Genomic DNA, 26,444 nt, shown 5'->3' with positions numbered 1-26,444 from the left:
TCTTATGAACTGTGGGCCTGATTCAGACTCGCTCGCAAGCGCTATGCGTGCACGAGCGGGTTCGAAGTTAGGGCACTGCGCACGCCGGAGCCGGCTCCGACGTGCGCATGCACGAGACACGGCTAGCGACGGGCGCTCCGTCGCTCCGGGTCTCGCACCAAAAGGTGGTGGCTGACGATTTTGATTGACAGCTCGCACTGTTTCGGAGGCGTGGCGTGGGGGTAGATTCACAAACGGAGGCGTTCCTATGCGAACGCCTGCCATTTGTGGGTGGTCCCACTGACATCACCAGTGATGTCAGTGGGATAGCTTCCGGCTCTGTTAGAGCCAGAAGATCTCTGGGGCTTGCGGCCATGAAACCCTACTACAAGGGTCTCGTTGCAAGCCCGATGGTCGCGATGGTCTTGACCATCATCCTGGTCGCTCGCAATAGCTGTGGGTGGTCACCCACAGCTATGCGAGCGGCCTCGAGGCCGCTCCAAAAAAATAAAAAAATGCCCTGATTCAGAGTGAGCGCTCTTTCAGAGCATCCGGCTCTGAATCAGGGCCAGTGAGCAAGTATTTTATTTATTTATTAACAGTTTCTTATATAGCGCAGCAAAATTCTGTTGCACTTTAAAATTTGAATCAAAATTAACATTTTACTGGGTTGTAAAAGACATACATACATACATACATACATACATACAGTATATACGTAAAAGACATACATAAGGGTAAGAGGGCCCTGCTCGCAAGCTTACAATCTATAGGGAAATAGGTGTTGATACACAAGGATAGGTGCTACATATTGCAAATTGGTCCAGCCCGTTTGCAGATGTTTTTGGTGGGCTGTATAATCCAATCACACTGGAAAGTTGGCCTAGGGTTAGAAGGATGTTAAATTGAAGAAATAGAAGATGTGATAGGTGTTTACTATAAGAAGAGAGATAGGGAGCTATAAAAGGTTAGGTGGCGGTCCTGGAATCTGGTAATCTTGTCTGAAGAGGTGAGTTTTCAGAGAACGCTTGAATGTTTGGAAACTAGTGGAAAGTCTTATTGTGCGTGGGAGGGCATTCCACAGCGTGGGTGCAACCCGGAAAAAGTCCTGTAACCGTGCATGGGAACAAGTAATGCGCGGGGATGAGAGACGCAGATCTTGTGCAGAGCGGAGATGTCGGGTTGGAAGATATTTTGAGATAAGTGAAGAGATGTATTTTGGTGTGGTTTGGTTAATAGCTTTATGTGTGAGTGTAAGTATTTTAAATTGAATATGGTAGAAGATCGGCAGCCAATGGAGGGACTGACAGAGTGGATCAGCAGACACTGAATGTTTGGTGAGAAAGATCAACCTCGCAGCTGCATTCAAAATGGATTGTAGTGGGGAGAGCCTGTTTTTTGGAAGACCAATAAGGAGACTATTGCAATAGTCAATGCGGGAAATAATGAGTGCATGTTTTAGAGTTTTTGCAGTGTCTTGCGTAAGATATGGTTGAATTTTGGATATGTTTTTTAGATGTTTGTAACAGGATTTAGAGACAAATTGAATGTGGGGAACAAAAGACAGTTCAGAGTCAAGGATGACACCTAGGCAGTGAGCTTGTGGGGTGGGTTGGGGTTGATTGTCGAGTTGTCAACAGTAATAGAGATATCAGGTTGGTAACTACTATTGGCCGGTGGAAATATAATTAATTCTGTTTTGGATATATTAAGTTTGAGGTGGCGAGATGACATCCAAGATGAAATGGCAGAGACACATTCAGTGACACGGACCAGCACAGATGGTGACAAATCTGGGGAGGATAGGTAAATTTGAGTATCGTCCGCGTACAGATGATACTGAAAACCAAAAGAGCTGATTAGTTTGCCAAGAGAGGTGGTATAGATTGACGAAAGCAGAGGACCTAATACTGAGCCTTGTGGTACTCCAACTGATAGAGGTAGCGAAGTGGAGGTAGAATCAGAAAAGCGAACAGTGAAAGAGCGATTAGATAGGTAGGATGAGAACCAAGAAAGGGCTGTGTCTTGAAGACCTAGGGATTGTAGTGTTTGTATGAGAAGAGAGTGGTCAACAGTATATCTGCATATGTTACAGTGTCACAGCCACTGGCAGTGTAACGTAGTATTTTGCATGCATATAAAACTGCCGTCACACACAGTATATAGGCATTCCACGTATCGTTTTAATCAGCAGACGCTGCTTGTGTGTCCTTGTCGCATGGCGCTTACGCGTTATGTTTAGCGTGACTTGTAGAGCACAGAGGTATGTGGACACATCTGTAGCTCTTCCTATTTTGCAAAACAAAGCAACATGAACAAATGTCCTCATCCACATGTTTTTTTCTTGACGTAGAAATCTTTCCTTACAAAATTGATTCTTGTGTTTTTGACATTCTTCAAATTTTTGGTGAAATTTGTTGAATGTTTATCAGTGAAATAAGAAAAATAGGTATACATTTTTGTCCTGAAAGTTTTGTCCCCAAATAGTTTGCTGATGGAAAGATAGTAATTTGTCCTCGAAATTCTGATGATAATATACAGTATACAATGTCTGCAAGTCACAAGTTTAGGCCCTAATTAAATTCTTCAGTTACATTTTATTTTTGATTTATTTCTTTCATAGGTTTAAGATTATATAATGTTCACATGTTTGTGCTTTGATACCCCATGTGAGCAATTATTTACTGTACATGTGACAGTGACCTATATACTATAGCTGCGCTCTCACTGTGTTGTCTTGTACATTTTGTTGAAGAAAAAAAAAGAAACATTTTTACTGAGATGTGCTATGTCATTTATTAGAGCTAATGAAACTCCTTTGTCAATGTCTGTTGGTATCTTATCATACTCTAGCGTATTGTCTTCATTAGTTGTAGGCAAATTCTTGATTACTTAATCTTTCTAGTTTTGACAAAGCTCACAAAAATGTTAAGCAAGTAATGGATATTTTCTTCATTTGTTGTCTTGAAAACTGACTGAATGAGGGTTTTTCAACAGGATATTTTGATTCAGGTTAGCATAGGTTACTAGATTTAATTGCACCATGAAGTGCACAATTAGCTTTGCATGAAATGCCATCCATACAGCAGAATATATAGAATAGTCAAGGGGTACTGGATGGTAAATATTTATAACTCAAGTAAAAAAGAAAAATCACACCTCTATAGGACATAAGCAAAACTAAGCATGTTTTTTTCTATGCTAATATCTGATATCAAAGCTGAACCTAGCAACAAGGCACGGTAGGATCTTGTACAAGTTGTAATTGGAAATTACTGGGTAATATAGTGAAATATTGAGGGGTCCAAAAACCAAATTACAGATACTAAAAATCTTCTTCATCTTAAAACAATACCCAATGTGCAACTCTTACTAACTACTGGGAATATTGTGTTTTGTAAAGCTGGGGCAGTGTCATGAATTGCATTTACTGCCATGCATTCATAAAATATTCCAGAACCAAAAAAAGAGTGAATAATAGTAAGAGCATGTTGAGCTATACAACAATTATCATCCAGTCTCCAGTTTAAAATTTTAGATATCACAAGCTAAAATGGCATATACTGTAAATATCTAGCCACCAGTTGTAAAAATGGATGAAGTAAATTGCCCAATACTGAAGTTCCAGTAATTTCAGAGATTTGTCACCAGTGTGTGTCCCCAGCTATAGTGGTAATAGCCCTTGCTAATAAAGCCCATTGCTGCCAATTTATTTTACAACCAGCCTTAGTTTAAAGACCCAATGGTTGTTATGCTTTTAATGAAGAAAAGTCATGATACATTTTTTTGGTCTGGCATTGCAGCGATTTTGAATTTAGTAAATCAACGGCATGCAAGTCTGCTGGTAAATCGAACAAACATAAATTCTTTTGACATCTCTTTTTGGGATGACTTGCATTTTTTGGAGTCTCATTTACTTGCAAAGTTTCAATAGTTGATTTATTCCCAGAATTTTTTAAATATGGTTACAGTTTACCTATACAGGTAGCAAGTATACAGTATATACACTTATTTTTGGTTGAGTTGTGTTGCGGGTTTCCATGCACTATTAACCACTACACTTACCCAACATTTTGGATAGGGGGTGTGGTGCTGTGAATCTCATCCTCACTGACCATTTCACTGGGGATTTGGTGGGATCTACTGTAGGGGGCTGGAAGTACTCAAAGAAATTCAGGAGTTTCCTGGACATTCCAGGAGAGTAGGTAGAAAGAGAGGAATTGGACACTTTGGGCGCAACTACCAAATTAGCCTGTGGTTACCTTAGTCCTATCACCATTGGGCTAAAATATAACAAAAGAAATCAGAATGGGTAGGTAACCACCTTAGCGCTATGTGAGAGTTGTGGGATATATAGAGTGAATGTGGTATCCTTCAAAATGTATGAATCCCACAGCTCTCGCATAGCTCTAAGGAGGTTAACCTACCCATTCTGCTTTCTATGTTTATATTTTAGTCCAATGGTGGTCTGGTTTGGTTTGGTACAAACACCCGGCCGCTGACGCGTTTCAATCCTCCAGTGGTCTTATTATATTCTGCTGCTATGCATTTTTCCTATTATAGTTTTAGTTATGCAGCTTTGGTAGTAACATTTCTGTTTGTATCAACAAATATTTTATTCATTACATCTAAAACTGCATACAGTCAATATCCTGGCGGCCACGATGCCGGCGCTGATATTACCGGTCTTGGAATCATAACACCTCTCTCAATACCGATGCCGGCCTCCTGACCGCCGGGATACTTAAGGTAAGTAGCGGAGTGGTGGGTTGGTTTTAGGTTTTATGGGTTAGGGTTAAGTACTAGGGGGAGGGTTAGAGTTAGACACTAAGGCCCGTATTCAATTAGCGCCAAAAAGCCAAGATCGGCGATAAACGCAATGTTTTCACCTCATTCGCCTGTTTTGAGGCAAAGTTATTGTTTACTTTCACAATGCGCTCTCCCTCTTTTCGCCCTATTCAATTGCAAAACAGGCAAAAACGCGGACATGCGAAAGCCGCAACTAGCAAAATTCATTTCTTATTTTGGGGAATTCAGTCTGTCTGCCCCGGATCCCTTTCCCGAGGCAAAACCTCGAGATCTGCTGTCGGATCTCGAGGTTTTGCCTCGAGCGGCCATTTAAAAAAAATGCCTTTGCCTTTAATGGGCAAAGTGCTGATTGGCTGACAGAGCCGTCTGTCACGGCTCTCAGCGAATCAGCATTATGGTGCTCATTTGCATGTAGCACGGACCCGGGAGATCCGTGCTACATGCATCTGTGTGATTGACATTGACACAGAGCACAGATGGGTCAGTGAGACCCTTCTGTGCTGCTGTGTATTTCTTTGACACAGATGCACGCACGGACCAGGAGATCCGTGCTACTTGCATCTGTGTCATTGACACAGAGCACTGACGGGTCCCTGAGACCTGTCTGTGCTGCTGTGGTAAAAAAAATAAAATAAAATAACCTGTGTAAAAAAAAAAAAGAAAAAATGGCGTGCACCCCCCCCCCCCCCCCCAAAAAAAAAGAGCAACCAGCCCCGGGCATTAGTGACCCAGTACTGGGTGTGCTTAAATACAGGGGACAAACAACGTCGGGGTCCCCTGTACTTCAGCACAACCAGCACCGGGCTAATCAGAACCAGCGCTGGTTGCCAAAATACGGGGGACAAACGACGTAGGTGTCCCCCGTATTCTGCACAACCAGCTCTGGGCTCTGATCCGGTCCTGGTTCTGGAAATACAGGGGGGAAAAATGAGTAGGGTTCCCCTGTATGTTCCAGAACCAGCACTGGACTTTTTCTAGCGGGTGCTGATGCCACAGCCAGGGGAGCCCTTTCACCGGGCCCCCCCAGCCGCAGCATCAGCCCTGATCGCTAGTCAGCCCAGGGGGGGGATCCCTGGAGAGCTGGGGACCCCCCCAATAAAGGGGTCACCCTCTCCAGGGCACCCCAGGCCCAGGCTGATAGCCCGGGGCTATCCCCGGCGGGTTGATAGTGTGGTGTGGTGTAAATAAATAATATCAAACATTGTCTTTACAAGTAGAACTACAAGTCCCAGCAAGCCTGCCCCGCATGCTGGTACTTGGAGAACCACAAGTACCAGCATGCAGGGCATTAAGGGCCCACTAGTTCCTGTAAAAAAATGTTTACCGCAAGGTTATTAAAGTTTACCCTGCGGTTCCCACCATTGGCTACAATGGAGGGAGCCGTTCATTGGCTGAGAGACGGGGGATGACCTCTCTCAGCCAATGAACGCTTAGCAGCGGGATTTCCATGGAGATACCCCGCCGCTAAGCTCTCATTCGGGAAGTACCGTTCTATAGAACGGTACTAAGTTCGTGGATCGGGTTTTCGTTTTTTTTTTTTTTTGCCGATTCCGGGGATGCCTACTTTGGAATGAAGAGGACAGAACCTCGCATAGGAGATGGGGAGTGTGTTTTTTTTTCACAGGTCCCCTATGGATACTTTACTGGACAAGTGGACCGATGCTACAGGGTTACATAGGTGAGTATGTGTACATGTGTGTGTGTATGTTTAATAAACTTATACTGTCACGGTGTGTGTGTCCTGTGTTTTTTTTTAAACATTTTTTTACAGGTGAATTACAGTTACTAGTGGGCCCTTAATGCCCTGCATGCTGATACTTGTGGTTCTCCAAGTACCGGCATGCGGGGCAGGCTTGCTGGGACTTGCAGTTCTACTTGTAAAGACAATGTTTGATATTATTTATTTACGCCACACCACACTATCAAACCACCACCCACCGCCACCAGGGGTGGCGGGGATAGCCCCGGGCTATCAGCCTGGGCCTGGGGTGCCCTGGAGAGGGTGACCCCTTTATTGGGGGGGCCCCAGCTCTGCAGGGATCCCCGGCCTGGGCTGACTAGCGGTCAGGGCTGATGCTGCGGCTGGGGGATCCGGTGAAAGGGCTCCCCTGGCTGTGGCATCAGCCCCCCGCTAGAAAAAGTCCAGTGCTGGTTCTGGAACATACAGGGGAACCCTACTCATTTTTTTCCCCTGTATTTCCAGAACCAGGACCGGATCAGAGCCCAGAGCTGATTGTGCAGAATATGGGGGACCCCTATGTCGTTTGTCCCCCGTATTTTGGCAACCAGCGCTGGTTCTGACTAGCCCGGTGCTGGTTGTGCATAAGTACCTGGGACCCCTACGTCGTTTGTCCCACTGTATTTAAGCGCACCCAGCACTGGGTCACTAATGCCCGGGGCTGGTTGCTCTTTTTTTTGGGGGGGGGGGGGGCATTTTTTTCTTTTTTTACACAGGTTTTTTTTTTATTATCACAGCAGCACAGACGAGTCTCATGGACCTGTCATTGCTCTGTGCCAATCACACAGATGCATGTAGTACGGATCTCCCGGGTCCGTGCTACATGCAAATGGGCACCATAACGCTGATTGGCTTCCTGTCTGCCACTGCAGTGCCACTCCTAAATGGGTCACGTGTTTGTGCCGCCCACTTGTGTCACTTAGCATAGTCCAGCTACCTCGGTGCAACCTTTTGGCCTAAAAACAATATTGTGAAGTGTGAGGTGTTCAGAATAGACTGGAAATGAATAGAAATTAATGTTATTGGGGTTATTAATAGCGTAGGAACAAAAAAAGGCCCATTTTATGTGATTTTAGCGGTTTCTTTTATTTTTTAAGAAAACATCCAGATCCAAACCACAAAACCCAGAACCCAAAACATGGAAGGGTGGTTTTGGCAAAACCAATCCAGATCCAAAACACGAAGAAAGATCCAGATCCAAAACTAAAAAAACACGAAAAGTGGCCGGTACACACCCCTAGCTTGGACGCAGCAGCGGATCACAGAAGCCGGCAGGAGGCATCTATTTACACAAGACACCTCCTGCAGCATTACCATATTATTGCACAGACACTACATACAAAGTCGCAGTAGCTGTGTGATCTGTGTTTATCTCCTAATCAGGCCCATAGTAGTCTATTGGTGCAATATTATAGATAGTTTAAACCAAGTAGAAATAAGAAGGAAAGGATCTGTATATGGTGCACAACCATATTATTAAATATAACTTTTATTATATTATAATTAAAATGTTTACATGATGTATATAAAAATAGAGCGAAATATGAACGAAAATTTAATAGATAGTAATAGTAGATAGTGTTCGTAGATATGAAAATGTGTATTAAAATTTTTTATATTTCACTGTCGCCTATTTATTTCATCGTCTTATATTTGTATATAGTGTATAAAACGTCTACAATTTGTTCCATTAAAACAAATTCGTATCACAAAGGTTACTAAATATAATAGTCCGCTCTAATATTTTTACTTAAATAGTTGGTGCAGTTAATAATTATCGATCCTATCTTATGAATCCCAAAAGCTAAATAAATTAAGAGTGATTGTGAATTATATATAGTAACTCAGAGACTTCCGTGTAACAAATGTAGCATAGTAATCCACTTATTGTTGCTACACTGTAACTGTTCACTCCTGATTAATTTGGATGAGCCCAGCAATGTTACTAACGTTTAATTGTAAACCATCAATGGACATTACTGCTATAGGGCAAGTGACGGTGGCAGGCCATTTAGAGAAGGGGTGTGGCTAAGCAGCCTGGGCGGTCCACCAAAACATTGCCATATCTCTGCCATCGAAGGCAGAGAAATATAGGACTTCTGCCATCAATTGCAAAATATTCCACCATCAGTGGCAAAATATTTATCATTGATAAACATCAATGGGCGATGGCCATCCCTACATCTGATCATTAGCTCACAAAAACCCTGATGTAACTCCAGTAATTTCTGTCTTTGACTTTGAATGTCTTGCCTGAAAAACCTGCAAGCTCCATTTGATCATTTTTTAATTGCCAGATGGGTATGAAAATGAAAGCTCATACCTAGAGCTGGATGCTTCTTTTCATTTTTAAGTCTTAAATATTGGATGAATAGGTAGAAGACTAATAGTCAGAGAAGAATCAGAAATCTGTTTGGAACACAGGTTTACAGTGTAATAGAATCACACCATAGCATAGAGCAGGGGGAATCCACAATAAAACATTGGCCATCTTGGAAAGGACAGAATTAGTGGGCAAGGTGGAGTTTCGCTCAGATTTAATGAACTTTGAGATAAAATGTTCTGCAAACAGAATTTTTGAGTTTCAGACACCTATAATTACAAGTATTCTATTTTACTGAGTTGCAGACTTTTCTGAGTAAGTTAACGCTACATTATTATAGTCATACTTGCCTACCCACCCAATTCACCCGGGAGCCTCCCGAAAATCGGGTGCCGCTCCCGGCCCCCTGGAAAGGCAGGAAGCCGGCCGACGGCCCGCCCGCCCGCCCCCACCACGGTAATGATAGAAACCCACGCAGTGGGGGGGGTGTGAGATGCTACGCGCTTATTTGCGTCATCGTGGCCCCGCCCCTATTTCACAATTCCATTAATCTCTGCATTGTGAAGAGGGGGTGGAGCCACGATGGCTCTGTCACGCCCATGCTCCACCACCAATGTTGCATCATCGTGGCACCACGCCCCCTTTCTGCCACAACAAGGAGAGAGCCGAAAGTCAGCAAGTATGACTATAGTATTTTTTCACAAAAACATAAGTAACCTGTTGGAGAGAGTTTTCAAATGATACTTCATGTAAAGTCAGATATGTCATGAACTCAGATTGGTAGTTTAAAATGTATTAAATTGAGAATGACTGTCTACTCTTGGCCTTCCTAATTATACCAAATAATATGCATTCCTGCTAAAGATGTCAGTATCAAAAACGATGTAGTAATATTATTTGGGAAGTAATCCAAATAGTGTTGGGTAGTTTAAGATTAAAAAATAAAGAAATGTTTAATAACTGTGACCTAAATGCCTGCTAACGCCTGATGATATATATTTGGCTATTCCGAGTGTCCTTAACATGAAAAATATAAAATTCTTTATTTTTCGGTCTCTTTTTTTCAGCTTGTTGGTCAATGGAAAGAGCTGCAGGTGTGGGGTCTTGTGTGATGAGGCGTGCTTTGTACGCATTCTTCTTCTAAAATCAGAGTTCTAAGCAAATGAGGCCTAGAATGCAGGACTCTGTAGATGGCATCATCACAGCCCCTACATCAGGCTAGCAGGAGGCCTGGAATGGCACCCTTCAGCCAGTATCACTGCTGCAGTGCCACCCAGACCGCCCTAAGGATGCTTCAGAATGTACTGTACTTCCCAGTGCTAGTGGCCCCGTCCCCTTGGTGCGCCGCCATTCATGCAGTCAGGGGGTGGAACCAGAACAGGGTGAACTGCCACCTTGTTACAGCACTGGCTACAGTCACACCTTATGTTCAGAAGTACTGTAGCATTTAATAAATAATGAATACATTTATTAACATTTTCTTGAAATATACATTTTCTTGAAATGTTCTTAGATGTAAATGTTAATAAATTTTAAACTTGTCTTCAAATCATATTTAAAAACAGAATAGCTTAAAATATGTATTCAAAATGTATTAAGAAAATAAAGATTACTGTGGATGAATACTTAAGGTATCATTCTGTAATTCAGAAGTTCTTCTAGTCTTCTCTCTGTTATTACCACTTAAATGGACAGGCTCGCATGTCTGTGTATTGCCAGTGAAAGAGAATGGGTTGGAGTTGATGGTTAACAAGAACAGTCCAATGTGTCTATTTGAAGATGTGACCGACTGCTTGGCTTCTAACCCTGATTAGGATGTATTGCTGCTCCATGATGGTGTATTGATCCTTGTATAAATCTTTATAATAAGCGAGAAAGTGTGTCTGTCTGTTTTATTTGTCCTTTATGCACGGCCAGAGTTTTGGACCTAGCTCCACAAAATTTGGCATGGTGGTGTAGTTTGACAGAGATTAGTTTTTTTGTCTAGGTTTGAACTTCGTCAGGGCCACACACTGTAACACAATCCTTAAAAATGGGGACACTCTTACATTACACAGGTTCCGGGGCTGGCTCCAGTCTGCCAAAAACCTGTGTCAAAGCTACAAATTTATCCTTTTACTCTCACAGGCTGAGCAAATTTTGACTCATGCAAGTTGATATTAAATCCAGAGTTAGTACTTTTTAAAGTGACCATATATATTAGTCAGCCCTCTGTAACAAGATTTTGGGGGGGTCACATAACAAGATCTTAAAAGGGAGCCCCCAGAGGTAAAAAAAAATACATTTACCCCCACATAGAGCCCACTCACGTTATGCCACACAGAGCCCATTCAGGTTATGCCACTCATTAGTACCCCTTATACACATTATGCCATGCAGTAGTATTGCCCCTTATATATTATGCTATACAGTAATATCCCTTACACTACACATTAATGCCCTTTTACAGATTATGCCACGTAGTAGTGCCCCATATAACACATTATTCCACTCAAAAGTAGTACCCCTTACACAATATACCACACAGTTATGTCCCTTACACATTATGTCCCCCCCCCAGCAACTCACCTCCCTGTGTCCCTCCAGCAGCCTCTTGTCTGCCCCTGTGTGCCATCAGTAGCCAGCAGGTGTGGATTTGGTGCTGGAACGCCAACTAATTACAGCTGGCGCAGCAGCAGACATGGACAGACAGTGCCGGTGCAATTTGAATCTGGCACCGATTGCAAGCCAATCGAAGCTCGTGGTCTGGCAGCCAATCAGGAGCTGCCACTGCTAATTGGCTGCTGGTCCGTGAGCTCTGATTGCCTCGCGACTGGCGGCGCTGTCTCTCCATGACTACCTGCCGGTGCGCATGCTGTGATCAACTGGTGACCCAGCACCAAATCAACACTGCTGACACCCGTGCCCCTTCGGCGGCTCTGACTTGACCGGCCTACCTTGTGTGCGTGACTGGGTGCAGGGGGAGCTGAGGGTCACAAAGGCAGCTCGGGCACCATAGCGTTCGCACCCCTTGCACCCACGGTAGTTATGCCACTGTTTGCATGCATGTTAGCAAACAGTGGGGTCCTTTTCAGGATCATCAGAATGGGATTATAGGTGAGGACAATGTAAACAAATAAAGGCTGCAGGTATACTTCAAGGTCCAGTCTTCAGCCCGGGCAACGTCGGGTATCCCAGCTAGTAAAGAATGTTGATAATCAAAAACAATATTTCTTTTCTAAACCACTTGGGAGTAAATTATGCAGAACAGGAAGTCCCTTTTGACAATTTTAGTGCAGTCAACATGGCCATCCGCATAATAATGTTACTGTTGTTTAGCCTTTTATGCTTGTTGGGAAAAAATAAAACATGATTTTGTTTGCATTTTCATGAAATTTGGAGGTGATATGTTTATAGAAATCTAGTTTATTAATGTTTTTATCTAAATTTCTTCAGAAAGTTTTTATTTTTATTTTGCTTACTTAATAAAACTTGTATATTTTATTGTTTAGATGGGTACACATAATGTGTGCAATTGCTGTTCCAGAAGTCAGATTTAAAAACGTTATGGAGAGATCTGAAATAGACACCAGCAGAATTCCTCTTGAGAGATTAAAATTGGTGAGTATGGACAAAATATACCTTCTTGTGATAGTAGAAACGGATTGTAACATATTAAAGTTGAACCGCCTAAAAAAAAGAAAAGCTTACTATAATGTTTGACTGGAAGCAAATAAACACTTTTCCTTTTTTTTTTTCAGCATATTTAAATAAATCTGATAACAATAGATTCCTATATGAACATTTTTAATATGGTAAGGAATTTGTCAAGGGAGAGATCTTTGGTTTAATATCACCTTCAGGTTTGACATACCTCACAGTACCCCATGTCTCTTTCTTACTCCACGGTGCCCAGCCATTGGGATGTTCCTTTCCTGTGTGGTCACTTCCTGTGTTTGACAATAGATCTTGGGTGCAGTTAAGTGCTGCTAGTTACATTTCAAAAAAATCTAGCTGCGTATGCAACCCAATAGAAATGCAGCTTCATCTGCATAATATATTCTTGTCCAGGTTATCCAAAATCTGTAGACTCAGGAGCTGTATATTAATAACTAGATAAACTACCGGCTTCTCAGACTGCTGTAGTTACTGTATCCATTGCCTAGCTTCCTCTAGCTATAGGTATCCCTAGATGTACCTGGATCCCTTGTCATGGCAACCAGTTTGGAGCCTAAAGTGTTTTACTAGAAACATATGGGGGTGATCAAAGTCAATATTGGCTATTCTTGCTCTAAAAATGGTTCAGTCTGCAACAAAACCAATAATTTATTCCTCCAATTCTTGAATAGTCGGTTTGAAGTTAAGTATCCCCAAAGGAGAATTTTTTTTTTTCTGTACCTTAAACAACCAAATAATTCTGTAGGCATGCATTATTTAGTTAGCTACAATGGGAACATTTGTAGACTGACACTTTGAATTAGCAAGCAAGTAAACCACCCAGCCACTTTCCCTTTGGTTGTTCCCCAATACATAGTTTGACCAATGTAAAGAATGAATAATCCTGAGACATATGCTAATACGTATTGTGGTGGTTAACAGTTATGCATAGGATCCTCCCCCATCAATGGTCACTTGCAGTCAGCAGAACGTCCATGAACAGTAGTGAGGCCGGGTCCCCAACATGGAAGTAATGTGATCATAGTAGCCCCTGTCCCTTGTTGTGATTGTTCATACATTCAGGCGATCCTTTATTAACTATTATAAGAAATTAGCATAATTAACAAATATGCCCCATAGACTACAGTAGGAAAATATTAAAAGCAGAGATTTGTGTTGTCTTTGTGTTATATTATAACAAAACAATACAATTGCAAAAATAAGATAAAATAAATATTTTCACATTTTCTTTCTCTATGAATAGCTTTACTTAGCACATGGGTGCATTTGAGAACATTTTTGCACATCAATTTTTGAGTTTAGTACTTTTTTCATTTTAATCACACCTTTAAAGCAAACTCATGGTAGTAGAATCCACAGTATATTTTACTGTTTTAATCAGTATTCCCAATTTCTTGTAATATATTATTCACTTTTTTAAACTTGCACTACTGTTACAAAATACAAATCCTAACACTGTATTCTTACCCAGTGACTTTGACTATGAAATTATAGTTGGTGAAAGACTGGGTGGTTTGAGCATCTCAGAAACTGCTTATCTGCTAGGAAGTCGAGTGCATTGTATTGCATGCGTTGAAATAAATGCAGATCTTCATCACTATTCAGAGTTGGGCACATCTATGCAGCTGCACTGCCCCTATCCATTTGCTTGTGAAAGCAACCATCATCATTATCAGCATGCATTTGCGACACCCATATCTTTGATGTAACAGATCAGACAGATTTCTATATATGTTCACCTCTCAATAATCTGCAGCTGCATCTACACACCCAAGATATGACCTTGGAACACTTACAGATGTGAGTCATTTCCACTCAAAATGTACGTCGTCTTCACATAAATAAAACAGCTGGAAGAAACAAAACTACTTTGTCTCGTTGTTCCAATCTGATGCCACATTTGTACACCTGTGTGCGGATAAGTCTGAATCTGTATACGAAGTGCTATGATGCAGTGGCCATGGCCAGTGGTGTTCCTCCCCGCGTTGTCTCCTGGTGCAGGGAGGGATGCTGTGCATGTGGCAGAGCCGCGTGCAGCTGAAAAAGGGGTGTGGCCTAGCGTCCCGAAGCGGGTCCGAGCAGGAGGTGCTGACTGCCCTGTCCTGTGGGCAGCTCCGCTCCCTCACAGTGTCAGGAGCCAAGTGCTGCACTTAATACTACAATATAGCACCCGGCTCCTGTCACTGAGCGGGAGTCTGCACCTTGGCCCGCACCCCCCCTTCTGACGCCACTGGCCATGGCTTTTTCGCCATTACCACCTCAGACTCTTCCTCTTTCTACCTCCTGCAGCCTAATGGGGTTCCACAAGCATCCTTCATAGGCACCCTGATCTTTTCTCTGTACACTTCCTGCCTTGATGATCTAAAAAGCTCCTAAAGTTGCTAGTATCTCCTCTGTGTTGAAGACGTTCAAATCTGACCTCTCCCCCCTCCCTCATCTCCAGGTATCTCTTATCTTTCTTAAACTAAAAAACTAAATTCACTGTCCTCTCTACCTATTTAGTATCCACTCTGCCCCACCTCAACCTCATTATCAGCAATGCCACAATTCTTCTGTTCCTCATGCCATTCCCCTGTCCTTTTCCAACTTACCACTCTATTAAATAGCATTTGCCGGTCTTTATATTCCCAACGAGAATTCTCATCCCATACACTATACACTAGTAGACTGCACAGACTAATTTGATATGCAAAACTTGCATATGCATCTGTGTGTGACTTTAGGCCTGATTCAGCTGAACGCAGATCCCCAATGTTTGGAATTTTGTGCAGGCGCAGGACCCATTCTATGAGTGTGCAGAATGGGTCCTTCTAACTCGCTCGCAGATTGGCAGCAGACTGTCAGTGATTGACAGTCTGCTGCCGTTTGTGGGTGGGGAGAGGGCGGGGTGTTGCCGTTGTTGCGGGGGAGGGAAGAAGCCAAGCTCTTTGTCGGCTGACGGAGATTTAATGGCCTCTTCCTCTAAACTGCGGCGGCCGGCTGCAGGACCCCATAGGTCATCGCAGCCGGCCGATGTTACGCAGATTATCCAATGCTGAGTTGGACAACACAGCTCGGTTAATTAATGAACAGGAGACGTGATGCCTCCTGCTGCATTACCATATCTGCAAGGGTCGTAATTGCAAAGCTGCCTGCGTGCACACACATTAATGCCCCTTCTAACACATTATGCCAAACACATTAATGCCCCTTATAACATCTATGTCACACACAGTAATGCCCCTTCTAACACATTATGCCACACAGTAAATCCCCATGCACATTAAGTCACGCATAGTAATGCCTCTTATAACATTATCCCACAAAGTAACATTATGCCACTCCCCCTTCCCCGGTGTCCCGCCTGCAGCAGCTTAACTCTCTATTTGTGCGCCCAGCAGCCTCAGTTTGTGCTTGCCCTGTGTGCTAGATCAACATGTGGCCAGGTGCTGGGCCGCCCACCAGCTCCCCAGCATGCAGAGTCCAGATGCAGCCACTGTCAGTCAAATCCGGCACCAGTCGCGAGCCAATCAGAGCTCGCGGACTGGCAGGCGCTGTTGATTGTCTGCCAGTGCGGGAGCTCTGATTGGATCGCGACCAGAGCCAGATTAGAATGAAGGCTGTGCTGTGTTTAAAGGGTTGCGGCTGCATGCCCACTAAATTCATGCTGATCCACCTCCCCCTCCCTTCGGCGGCACTGGCCGGACCGACCCATCTGGCCAACGGCCCTTCTGGCATTTGAGAGAACTGCCAGATGGCCAGTCTGGCACTGGGTAAGGTACAGCTTCAGCTGTCCACTGTCCAGTCCTACTGCCAACAGTGAAACCAATCCCCAGATAACAAGCTGCAGGATCCAAATGTCCTGTGCTTATATGACTTGCTTTATTATTAGCTATTTTAGACAGAGCCTCTCTGTGAAGTCCATATTACAATGATAATCCATGTTGAATGTTTTCTAATGCCATCAGCCTAGTTAAGCTATATGGAGTCCCTGCAATTGCTTCAGTTTCCCAGTCTCATCTGCTTCTGCAGATTATTTATTTGGTCTTCATGTTTTGGGAAAATACAGTGACCACTATATAAATACGTACTCTACACTTTGGAAGTTCCTCGGTGGAATAGTGCTTAAAAATACGTAGTTTCTTTCTCATCTTAAAATAACTGCACATATCTGTTATGAAATAAAATACATCTAGTCATAGTAATGCCACAACAAAAGGTGTACACAAGGCACTTTTATCTGCAGCACGTCTTATTATTTTTACATTTGAAGATTCCATTTCTCTATCAAAATAGAGGTAGAAAATGAGTTTTAGAATAGATGGCACTGCCCCCAGGCTTTCAATGACCTCAAGTTTTTCATTTGACAAGTGAACCGAGTCTAAGCACAAGTGTACTCTTAGCAAGCAACATTATTTTGAAAAGGGATTTACACTACAATAATGACTGATCTATAAGTCTTTCAGTACTTGGCCAGGGCCACCCCATTCTGCTTGGAAGCCTACGCTCTCTAAGCTGCACCTAGAGGAAAATAATAGCAAGCCTGTAAGTCACAGATTGTGGTTTTGAAAGCTCCATCAATTCTGAAAATGGAGTGGTTTAGCTCTATTGTTTTAGCTGAAAAAATGGGTTAAAAATAAAAAGTCAATAGTCAACGATGCTTTTAGTTTTCATTTTTAAAGTGTTCACATGTTTATTTGATTTATGAAATAATCATTTTGACCCATGTAATTATCTCCTCTTATCTATTACACAAGTGACATGGATATATGTAAAATATCCTATAAAATATATTTGGTTAGAAATCATATTGCATTTATAAAACATAACTGTATATTCGGCGAGCAATACAATACATAGAAATAAAATTGGAACTTTGTCTGTAAATAATCAAATCATTAGTTAATTTGAACAGTCGTACACAGAAAATAGGCATGCTGCATATCATCGTAATCAACAGAAGCTGCTTGTGCTACCTATTCACATTGCTGTGCGAATAAGACACATTGGAAGGTAAAAAGGCGCACGAAAAGACGCTCAGTGCTACTGTGTCACACCACGGCATGGCGCGACTAGAAGGGTTTTTTACGCGCAAGGAACCTAGATGTATGTGAACCAATGTGTGTGTGTGTGTATATATATATATATATACATATATATGTGTGTGTGTGTATATGTGTGTGTGTGTATATATATATATATATATATATATATATATATATATATAAATAAATAACACCAAAGATTCGGCACTCACTCTGGAACCAACAGAAGTATATATATTTATATTAATTATACTCCTGGTGAACTCTTACATTATACCCAAGCTCTTTACATTATACCACAGATCATGGGTTAAAAAAATTGATTGCAGTGTGGGTTATTTTTTTCATTTTGCTAAATCTACAGAAGGGTGACAGAAGCTCATCATTTTTTTCCTTGCAGTAAAGAGCGCAGACACTCCTGACAGTGATGCATGGCACAGCTCTCATGCGTTGCCAAAGATGTAAGGGCTTATTGATTGCTATGCAACATTTCAGCTAGAGCTGTAGGAACTTTCAAAACATATATAATTATGCAGCATGTTGTGCTCACATACCAAGTTTAATCATATACACACACTATGGACAATAGTACTCGGTAGATGATACAGTAACTATGTAGGAGACTTGTAATCAGCTTGCAGTGTGTGTGTAATACATATATATATATATATATATATATATATATATTATACTGTGTATATATAAAATGTATTGTGTGTGTGTTTTGTCTATGCATTGTACATTTCTTCCAGGTTCCATAGGGTCCCCAGGATCTACCTTGGGGTATGTAGTTGGATCGCATCCAGTGCACCAAACAGCAAAGCTTTGGAGCTCCCAGCGTGCACTGGTCCTCTCTATATACCCCGCCCCCAGCCACAGGCATTCGGTTTTTTTGTTTGGTGCGCGGCCAGATGCACCTGTTATAACAGTGTGACTGCCAGGCAGTCCTAGTCTACTTTTCTTTTATGATTTACCTTAAGTTTTTTTTGAACTTTAGAGTTTAGCAGTACTAGGCGCCGTGAAAGACGCTTGCACTGCGACTCCTTCTACCTCCGCTGACGCCGAAACACCAACACCGCTATACGCACTGAGGTTCTCGGCAGGCCTCAGCGTGGCTTGGCTAGTGGCTTTCACTGAGGCCCAGGACTGAGGTCGGATGGCAGGTAATCGATTCCTCTCGGGGAATCGTGCGCGAAGCAGTCCCCCGCCTCCGGTGTTGAGACGCATCGGAGTCGGCTGTGGGTGAAGGCCTCATGTAACGTGTCCTCACTAAGGTGGCCGGGGCCATATTGTCTGTTGCCGGGGAGGGTAGTAAGATGCACTAGTCAACGTCTTACTGCAGTGAGGTCAGCGTACCCGGCCGTCAAAATCGCAGTCATGGGGAGATAGGCGTAACCCCGGCTGCTCCTCCCCCCCGACGCAAACTTCCGGTTACGGTTTCCCGTGTCTGGCTTGCTATAATTGACCATCTCGTGTGTGAGACGCGTGCAGTTTAGCGTTGGTCCGTGCACTGACGTGGGTCACAAGGGTTTGGTCTGTCTCTCTATATACCTCTCCCTTGGGATTGGCATATAGCGCACTCTATATCCTACCATTACCCCTTTGGGGCTGGTCAGTTGAACCAGAATCCATATTGCTTTAGCAAATCTGTGTGTTTATGCATTGTGTGTGACTGTATGCTAGCTGCTGTGTGTACACTGCCTATGTTTTCAAAACTGTCAGGTACAACTATCTCTGTGTTTATCCTCATCCCTCTGAAGGTGTGTGGGGTGTCTCATTGATACAAAGCCACATTGCATTTATATTGTATACCTTGTACCATTTATACATTGTCATGTCTGGAGGTAGAGGTGAGGATGGAAGCCCTCCAGTGCTTATTTCCTGTAAATCCTGTTCAGCAGGCTTATCGGACCAGGATGTTAACCAGTATGGATTGTGTAATAACTGTTGCAAACAGCTATCCAATATATCTGGTACACCTGCACCATCCTGGATGACCATTACGCCTGAGGTTTTGTCCTATTTTTTTTTTAAAATCTATTTTATTATAGTTTTCAGATTAACAACAAGATAGAACAGTGTAAATCAGAGATCGCAGATATTACAGATGAATATAAAATTGCATCTATTACCATGAACAATTGGCTTACCTAGCCTATGATTGACATTCGAAGTGATGCATATGGTGCAAAGTTGCAATCCCATCAATACATTACGCAAAAAGGTTAAATTACAATAATTGAAATTATATCCACAAAATAATAATAAACCAAAAATCAAAAGAAAAAGAAAATGAAATAAGGAGGGGGACGGGACACAAGAGGATAGTGGGGAGGGTGGTCTGGAACAGAGAAAAGTTCTCTTGTACATAAAACTCTGAGTGTCTCAGCCTAGATATCACACAGTAAAATCTATTACATTAACAAATTTATGAATTCTGTAGCAGTTGTCTGTGGAGGTACCACTCAGTCTGGCCAAATACTCTAAATATTTGAGTCTGAATGTTGCTTTCCAACTTATCTATATAAGGGCCCCACTGTTTGTAGAAACCCATGACACCTTTCTCTGGATCCGCCTGTGCAGATTTTCTATCTAAGTATAAAATTTGAAGCATCTTCCCTTTTACTTCAGCAAGAGATGGGGACGAACAAGAAATGCTGTAGGATCATTTTTTTTGAGACCGTCAACGACATAGTAAGGATGGGTATTAGGGAGTTTCGAAAAGGTCCCAAATCCCATCCAGAAAAATTGATACATAAACATACTACTGGGTCTGGGAATACACGTACAGAAAATATCTAATTAATGAAGGCTATAACCTTGTTCCAGAAACATCTAATCTTGCTGCACTCCCACATACAGTGAAAAAAAGAGGCTGAGCTAAAATTATATTTGTAACATGCTCCGGTGTGTGTGGGATTAAATCGGGCATGCTGTGCCGGAGAGACATATGCCCTCTGTAATGAACGTAAATGCACTTCTTGTAAATAGGAGTTGAACGTTTTCATTGTTGAAGCATAGTGTTTGAGAATTTGCGATGCTTCAGAGAGGGAAGGGATGTCTCTCTGCCACTGAGTCAATAGCTTATCCCAGCTGGATTGTGAGGAAATATCTATTCTTAAGGAGTATATATATTTAATATGATATGTGGAACGGACACACATGGCAAGGACTGTTTTTATCGGATCCATATCTAGATTTGAGTTATCATCAATAAGCGGGGGTAAGGATTGTAAATAATGTCGGGTCTGCGGATACATATAAAAATTTGTCTGTGGGAGATCATATGTCAATTTAAGTTCAGGGAATTGAAGCATTCCACCTCCCTGGTCAAAGACTTTTGAGGAATTTGATAAACCTTTATCCCTCCATGTTAAAAAATGTGTGTTTGACAGAGATGGTGGAAAAGAGGGGTTTCCCCATAATGGAATATAAGGGGATGTTAAATGGTTCCTCTGAAATTTACGTTTTGAAGACCGCCAGGCAAAATAAATATCATGCAATAAAGGGTTTTGAAGTATGCGAGAGGGGATATTAGAGGGTTTGGAGTGTAGCAAAGGCCCTGGTGAATAAGGGGGAGAATACAGCTCTGTCCAACTGTTTTTGGAAACACCTCACTTTCTAACAGCCAGTCAGCAACATATCTAAAGAGAACTGCGAGAGTATAAGCAGAGTAGTCAGGGATCCCAATGCCCCTTGATTGTCTAGAGGCCATAAGTTTATTCAGAGCTATGGTGGGTTTTCTGGGATTTCCAAATAAAATGTGTCATAATTTGCCGAAGGCGAAGAATATCTTTTTTGGAAAGACTAATGGGTAAGATTTGCATTATATAGAATATTTAGGGAAAATAATACTCTTAAGTACTGCTGCTCTGCCCAGGATAGAGAGAGCAGTGGCAAACGCAGGATTTTGAAAGGGGGGGTTTCCAATACTTGGTTACAAAACCAATGGCAAAAAAATCTAAACACATACAGGCAGCACTCCTCCTCCTCCTCAATTCCAAGCTTGTTAATTCATTACTGTGCATCCTTTCAGATGCCTTGACAAAATATGTAATAAATGCATCTGAAACGAGGCACAGAAATGGATTAATAAGCCTGGAATATTGAGTACCTGAGGAAAGCGCTGCCTGTATCTGATTGTATGAGACTGAGCTATGGTTAGAGCTTAGGATATGCACCCAGGATATGCCCACCACGGGCCTAGTTTCCAACGACCCCAGGGAGGAATAAATAAGTGAAAGTGGGTGAAGCCGCCTACCATGGCACTAGGAGAGGCTGCAGTGGGGAGCGCTTCGTTTAGGTCTTTTCCTTTCCACCACTGCAGCACTCTCCGGTCCTCAGCTTCTTGATCCTCAGCTTCTTGCTGTAGGTCCTTCCTGGCCAGCAGCGCCTCCTATTCTTGACCAGCTCTTCCTTCTTCTTTTCTTCTGGAAGTCTTCTTTCCTCCCTCTCTGCTCCTCTACCTTTGCAACAGCATACCTTTCCTCACTGCAGCACACACCTCTCCTCGTGCTCACACCTCCCCTCCCCACAGCACTCACCTCTCCCCTCCCCATAGCACTCACCTCTCCCCTCCCCATAGCACTCACCTCTCCTCACACTTCCCCTCACCACAGCACTCACCTCTCCTCACAGCTCCCCTCTCCACAGCACTCACCTCTCCTCACACCTCCTTTCCCCAAAGCACTCACTTCTCCTCACACCTACCTTCCCCTCACAGCAGCACACCCCTCCTCTCATGACCACTCACCTCTCCTCACCTCACTACAGCACTCACTTCTTCCCTCACCACTCACCTCACGCCACCCCTCCCCTCAGCAATTGCCACAACACTCTGTTCCCCTTATCTATACACACAGCCCCTCAACATTTGTACACAGCCCCTCACCATCTGCCTACACAGTGCACACAGCCCCTCACTATCTGATCAAATACACACAGCACCTTAAATCTGCTCTGTGTGTATGCAGATCAGATAGTGAGGGGCTGTGTGTACTGTGTATGCAGATGATGAAAAGGCTGTGTGTACAGTGTATATGCAGAGCAGATGTAAGGTGCTGTGTGTATGCAGATCAGATAGTGAGGGGCTGTGTGTACTGTGTATGCAGATGGTGAAGGGGCTATGTAATACAGCCCCTACACCATCTGCTTACACAGTACACACAGCCCTTCATCATCTGCATACACACAGCCACCTCACAGGCATTTCTGAACACAGCGTCCGTCACATAACCCCGCTCTCTCAGCACTCGCTTCACCACAGTGGTGGAGTGCTCAGTGCACCCTTCCCTTCAGGATCCCGGTGGCACTTTAGAATAATGCGCCAGCCGCGCGGAACGATAGCCAATTAGGAGCGGCTACGTGGCCGCTTATGATTGGTTGCCAGCCGTGCGGACCAACGGCCAATTAGAAGCAGCCACGTGGCTGCTCCTGATTGAATGCCGGTCCGCGAGCCATGATTGGCTCGTGCAACTGGCGTTAGTGGACAAAGTTGCCGCCGGGTCCCTTATTAAGCTGCACGGCGTGCGCACCTGGAGAGGGAGTAGTTTCCAATTATCTAGTAAGGTGTTAATTTTAGTAATAATGGGGAGAAATTGTCTTTATATAAAAGGGATATATCTGCAGGAATTTGGATCCCAAGATAAGTTATTTTCGTGGATGAACATTTAAATGCAGAAATGGGAGATTTTTGAAAAGGTGGGTATTCTTTGTGAAGGAACAATAGTTCCGATTTGTCAATATTTATTCGGTATCCAGCTTGGCACCCAAAAGATTCAATTATTCTTAATATTTCAGGGATTGAATTTTCTGGGTCCGAGATGAACAACAACATGTCATTGGCGAACAGGGCTATCCTCAGATCCACGTCTCCAACCCCGATACCTTTGAAAATAGGGGAAGTCCTTAAAGCAATAGCCAAGGGTTCTAATGCTATAGCAAAGAGGAGAGGGGAGAGAGGACAACCCTGCCTAGTCCCTTTTTGAATCGTGAATAGGGGAGAAAGATAGCCATTGCAAGAGATTTGGGTCTGTGGCATACATGCCGACTATCTGGCTGCCCCTTCCAGGAGGGAGCAGCTAGATCGGCATTACTGGGGGGCGTGGCCAGAAAACAGGGGCGGGGCCGGCCAGATGACAAGTTTTTGCGGGTGGGACAGGGGCGGAGCCACGCGAGCATGTCATTTTGGCCCTGCCCCCGCTACACAATGCCGATATTACAGGCAGTGTGATGCAGGGGGCGGTGCCAAAATGATGCAAATCGCATCACCGCCCCCCTTCGGTGCCGTGATCTTTACAAGTTATTGCGGTGGGAAAGGAGGGATCCGCGGCAGCCGGGAGACTTGCCTGCCATCCCGGGAGGTCGGGAGCGGCACCCGATTTTCGGGAGGCTCCCGACCAAATCGGGAGGGTAGGCAAGTATGGTCTGTGGGGAGGAATATAATAATTTAAGAGTGTGAATAAACAAGTCTAGGAAGCCAAAATGTGAGAGGGTATTAAATAGATGGGACCATATTACCAGGTCAAATGCTTTTTCAGCATCTAATGAGAGGATCATATGATCTTGCGATGTGGTGGAAGAAGTAGACTTAGAGACAGCCGTAAGAACTCTCCTAACTTTCACCTCCTGAGTGTCGTCCCCAAATAAAGTCTGTTTGATCTGGGTGAATAAGTCCAGGAAGAAGGATTTTTAAATGGTCTGCAATTATTTTAGTAAGTAATTTATAACCTAAATTAAGAAGGGATATGGGACGGTAGGAACTAGGTAGTGTGAGATCTTTGCCAGGTTCAGGAATTACTTTCAGAATGGCCGAGTTGAAATGGAGGGGTAACGTAGGAGACTTGAGAAGAGAGTTGAGGACTGTCACTAAAGTGTCACCTATCCTAGGTAGGCATATTATAGAAATCCCTACTAAAGCTGTCTGGGCCAGGGGCTTAATTTCCTTTAATATGTCTAATCGTATGCTGTATTTCCGCAAGAGAGATTGAAGCTAATTCAGGTTGGGCTAATTCAGGGGTAAGTTTTGGGTAAGGCAGATTGTTCCAAAAATCAGAGGAAAGATCTAGGCTGGTAAGGGATGTTGTTTGAGGCGTCTCAGATTCAGAATAGAGATTATTATAGAAAGCGCGACGTACCTCTGCTGCCTCCGCATTAGTAGTAGTGAGAGAGCCCTGGGACGTCTGTAAAGGTTGTGTTACCATAGGAGGGCATGAACCATTGAGCAGATCGGTCAAAAGTTTCCCCGTCTTGTTGTCAAATTTGTGGAATCGATAGTTGACAGAAAATAAATATTTGTCACGAATTTGGGACATAAATTCATCGAAATGTGTTTTGGCTAAGAAATAGGACTGTTTAGTTAAAGAAGAAGGGTGGGATTTAAATTGCTTAAAGGCCGTTGTCAGTGAGGATTGGGCATCTAAATATTGAGAAGCATATTTTTTGTTGACCGAGGAGACATATGAGATAATATTTCATCTGAATCTAGATGTGAGGCATTATTGAGTCTGTATTCTTCCCAGGCGGTTTCTAATCCATCTCTAAATTTGGTGGATTTAGCCAAGTATGATGGGAATTTCCAAATTTTGGAAATAGAAGCTTCGTCTGTAATACATAGAAGGACTGATATTAAAGCATGGTCAGAGATGGAAATTGTTTCTATCTTGGAGGCCTGTAGATTAGGAAAGAGAGACTGGGAAATTAGAATATAGTCGATACTTGAAAGAGTCTGGTGGGCAGCCAAAAGGCAGGTGTATTCTCTTTCGGTAGGGTTCAGGGCTCTCCATGTATCTATAGCTTGTAATCTTTTGTCCAATAAAGGAATTCCAAATTTCGGGAGAGAGGGAGGGACTTTAGAAGGTTGTGATTTATCCAGTAGACCAGAGGAAATGAGATTAAAATCCCTGCCTAATATTAAAGGATATGAAAGTAAGGGGGTAACTGAACTGTGAAAATTTTTTTGGGAATAAGTGTTTGGGGCATAAATGTTGCAGAACACATAGGTATGTCCCTAGATCTTAATTGTGAGCACAAGATACCGTCCCTCGGGGTCAGATAGGGTGGATATTACTTCTATTGGTAAGTGTGTTTTGCTCAGAATAGTTACCCCTCTAGCCTTAGAGTTATATGTGCTGTATCAGAGAACCCGCCAGTTTAACATATTAAGTTTCACAACCTCGTCTGGGAGTGAGTCTCCTGTAGCATTATAATATAAATTTTCATTTTGTTAAGATATATAAGAACCTTTCCCCTTTTAGCAGGGGAGTGGATACCTCCAACATTCCAGGATCCAATGCTAAGAGAAGACATAATGTGACTTAGGGCATATATGTGACACAGGCCAAAACAGATATTCAGTGTAAGACCACCATGGAAGGGGGATGGGGAGGGAAAGAGGGGACGGGGAAGGAAGGGAGAGAAAGAAGACAAAACATTTAACAAAAGAAGAATATTATGAAACACAGTATATGTTGATTAAAGAGACATAGACATAATCAGAAGGATAAGTGTGCTCCCGGTGAAAATCACGTATCAAAGTTTTACCATATAACGGATGTTTAGAAATGTGTAAACACCCAGCCAGAGCGAGAATGATAAAGAGCTCACGCCTAGCTCACCAAGCCGGTTCTAACAAAATAATAAAGAAGATAACCAAACCCCCTTGAGGATTACATTACATAACATTCACAGAGGTAAGCACTGTCATCGTGATACCATAAAGTATCATCTCCAGAAAAGATCGGAGTGCCTAGCATTGAGATGTATATACACATTCTATTATGTATAGATCTATGAGTATCAAGACATAGTAAACAGATAACCGTGAGAGACAGCCATCTGACTTATGAGTCAATAATGGACGGTCCAGCAGATTATTACTTGATAAGGCAAAGATTTTTCCGCCGTTTTATCAATT

General features: G+C 43.0%; 1 protein-coding gene across 1 annotated transcript in view; it reads left to right on the top strand.

The window, feature by feature from the left end:
- LOC148523863 (lysine-specific demethylase 4C-like) overlaps positions 1–26,444 on the top strand; it is a 378,114-nt gene that overhangs the window by 265,711 nt on the left and 85,959 nt on the right. The window contains exon 11 of the mRNA XM_088472582.1: positions 12,341–12,449. Within this exon, the coding sequence (XP_088328708.1) occupies positions 12,341–12,449 (109 nt within the window). The remainder of the gene's footprint in view (positions 1–12,340; positions 12,450–26,444) is intronic.

Source organism: Taudactylus pleione, unplaced genomic scaffold (genome assembly GCF_031769625.1).
Source record: "Taudactylus pleione unplaced genomic scaffold, aTauple2 ptg000127l, whole genome shotgun sequence".
In the NCBI taxonomy this organism is placed as follows: domain Eukaryota; kingdom Metazoa; phylum Chordata; class Amphibia; order Anura; family Myobatrachidae; genus Taudactylus; species Taudactylus pleione.
The sequence above is the reverse complement of the archived record's forward strand: the minus strand, read 5'-3'. Positions and strand labels throughout refer to the sequence as shown.